The 2703-nt window shown below is 43.9% G+C and overlaps 1 protein-coding gene across 1 annotated transcript in view; it reads right to left on the minus strand.

The window, feature by feature from the left end:
- Positions 1–71: 71 nt before the first annotated feature.
- LOC110326717 (sodium-dependent glucose transporter 1A-like) overlaps positions 72–2703 on the minus strand; it is a 22082-nt gene continuing 19450 nt past the window's right edge. Inside the window, exons 7-8 of the mRNA XM_021205296.1 lie at positions 2356–2628; positions 72–269 (exon numbers count right to left, since the gene is read on the minus strand). Of these exons, the coding sequence (XP_021060955.1) occupies positions 72–269; positions 2356–2628 (471 nt within the window). The remainder of the gene's footprint in view (positions 270–2355; positions 2629–2703) is intronic.

Consider the following 2703-nt stretch of genomic DNA (forward strand, 5'->3'; position numbering starts at 1 on the left):
TCAGAGTGTCCACCGTCAGAGTGTCCACCATCAGTGTCCACCGTCAGTGTCTGCCGTCAGAGTGTCCACCGTCAGTGTCCGCCGTCAGAGTGTCCACCGTCAGTGTCCGCCGTCAGAGTGTCCACCGTCAGAGTGTCCACCGTCAGAGTGTCCACCGTCAGAGTGTCCACCGTCAGAGTGTTACTCTGGTTTCCCAGGTGCTTTTCACTCTGGGAGGTAGAGCCTTGTCTGATGGGTGACACAATTGTTCCAATCCCTAGGAAGACTGCCTAACAATAAAAGAAAGCTGTCAGGTATTCACAGTGTTTATAACATGATTATTACTCAAATTGTCACAGGAAACATCAGATCTAGAAACGGCAATGCCAAGACCTTTTACGTCTAACGGAGGTAGTTGGGGGCTCAAAAAGACCCATCTACCATTCTCATATTTAAGGCAGGGGTACAAGGTATCTACAGATATCTAGATATGACAGTATAAAACTTCACCCTTCCACTAATGTAGTAGAACAAAGTGCCAACAATTCCTTCCAAACACAACTATAACCAAATTCCTTCTCTTGTCAAGAATTGAAACAAACTGTCTACAAATCCTCTCTGAAAACAAACAAAAATTCATATATTAAAAAATATTCAGTCTGATGTGTGGTATATTCCTAAGGCTCCCAGGGTCTCAGATGGCTGTGAAAGGCAGACTGCTCGAGTCCCAGAGTTTGAGACAAGACTAAAATGGCAATGTAAGACCCCCCCATCTCAAAGTAAACAAATAAATAAATAGCGCCTCTTTCTAAAAATTGTCTTTGCAAGTAGTATAATGTCTACTGAGCTGTAACTGTAGTTACCATTTTTTACTAATATAAGACCATGTAAAACATGTTATCTTTACTCTGTATATAGATAGAAAGCAGTTGACAATTATAATTGGTCATGATATTAAATGATCATTGATTACAAAACACTCTGGTTGAGGTATGCTCGAAGTGTAAAGGAACACATACCTTTAGATCAAACACACCGTTCAGAAAGCCAGAGGGTATATGAAGAGTAGCACATGATATCCAATCTTTCATGAAACTATTCTTCCCAACTCCCCTGGTGAGTATGGATGGCCTAACACTGACTCAGCAAATACATTGTCTTCCTCAACAGTTGGTCTGTTTGAACACTATCCAATTTTTCAAACATGAATGAATTCTTTGCACACTCTGAAAGTTAAGAGACAATAAAATACTGCCTAATGACCCCTGCCAAATCAGGAGCCTCGTAACAAGAAATTAAGATTGCCAAACCATGAAATACTTAAGTAACATGCTGGCATTACAGAACATTTCAAAACATCTTAGTATTTCCTACACATGGACCTTAGAACCTAAATCCCCAGAGACCACTGAAACTTCACTGATGATCTTCTCTGGTTGGCCTAGTGAGAAGTGTGGATTCAAGGAAACCAAGGGCTGAAGACCTGAAGACTGGTAGAGCGCTTGTCTAACCCATGCAGGGGCCTGAGTTTGACCCTTCAATGTCCACTTTCCCAAGGAACAGAGAATCAGTAAAAACTCACACCTTTGTCCTTGCTTCTGACAAGGTACTTGCTATAGCTTGAATATGAAATCACCCACTCCCCGCCCCCAATGGGCTTACCTGTTTGAACATTTGGTTCCTGGCTGGGGCAATGTTTTAGAGGAGTGTGGAACCTTTAGGAAGTAGGGTTCCTCTGGAGGAAGTGAGGTTCCCCTGGAGGAAGTAGGGTTCCCAGGAAAGAAGTGGGGCTCCAAAGGGGAGGAAGTGTATTAGTAGGGGCGAGGTGTGAGGATTTTTCACCTGGCTACACTTTTGTTCTTTTCTCCGCATCCTGTTCTATCAAGATGTGAAGGAATGAGAATCCCAGCCCCCGCTCGGGTCACATGGAGCCTCTTGTAGCCATGTTCACACCCCCGTGATACACTGCACCCTCAAACTGTGAGACAAAACAAGGCTTTCCTTGGCTTCTTGTCATGTATTGGTCACAATCACAAATAAACAGATGAACACAGTATTTCACAGACAGATAAACAGTACTGTTAATAAAATGCAATGTGCCTGAGAGGGTTGGTGAGGACACCAATGTTGGGTTCTAGCCTCTGATATAGACTGCTTCTCTGCATTGTTCATCTACTTCAAAATCCATCCCATGGTGCTCTTCTGTGCCTTCCCATTCATTCTTTTCTTGATGGGCCAAACTTAAAGGGTAGAGTGTTCAGACCCTGAGATGTTTGCCTTTCGATCACATTATAGATGTAAGGTGGCTAATTTATACATCACAGGAAATAAAACAGCTGTGAATATGGCTGAGCCCAGACATGTGTACAGAACTACTGGCAGATCTGGGTAGTGTCCCTGAAGAATTCCGATCACTGCTGGAATGGCCATTTCTCCCACGGTACCACCAATTACAAAGAACGCTGCAGATTTCCCAGTTAAGGTGGTGTACTGCTCAATCCAAGAAACTCCACTGGGAAATGTGGTTGCCATTGAGGCTCCATACACAGAAGTCGCGATCCACAGACAAAGAGGGCTCTTGTCAAAAAGCACCAGAAAGAAACATGAGGCCAGGCTGCCGATGTTGCTCAGCACAATCATGGTTCCAGGCTGTAAGAATGTTGCAAAGAAGATGGCCAGGCCCCTGCAGGCTGCAAAGGTTCCCCAGAAGATGGAGTTCAAGCC

The sequence above is a fragment of the Mus pahari genome, chromosome 9 (assembly GCF_900095145.1).
Source record: "Mus pahari chromosome 9, PAHARI_EIJ_v1.1, whole genome shotgun sequence".
NCBI classification, from domain to species: Eukaryota; Metazoa; Chordata; class Mammalia; order Rodentia; family Muridae; genus Mus; species Mus pahari.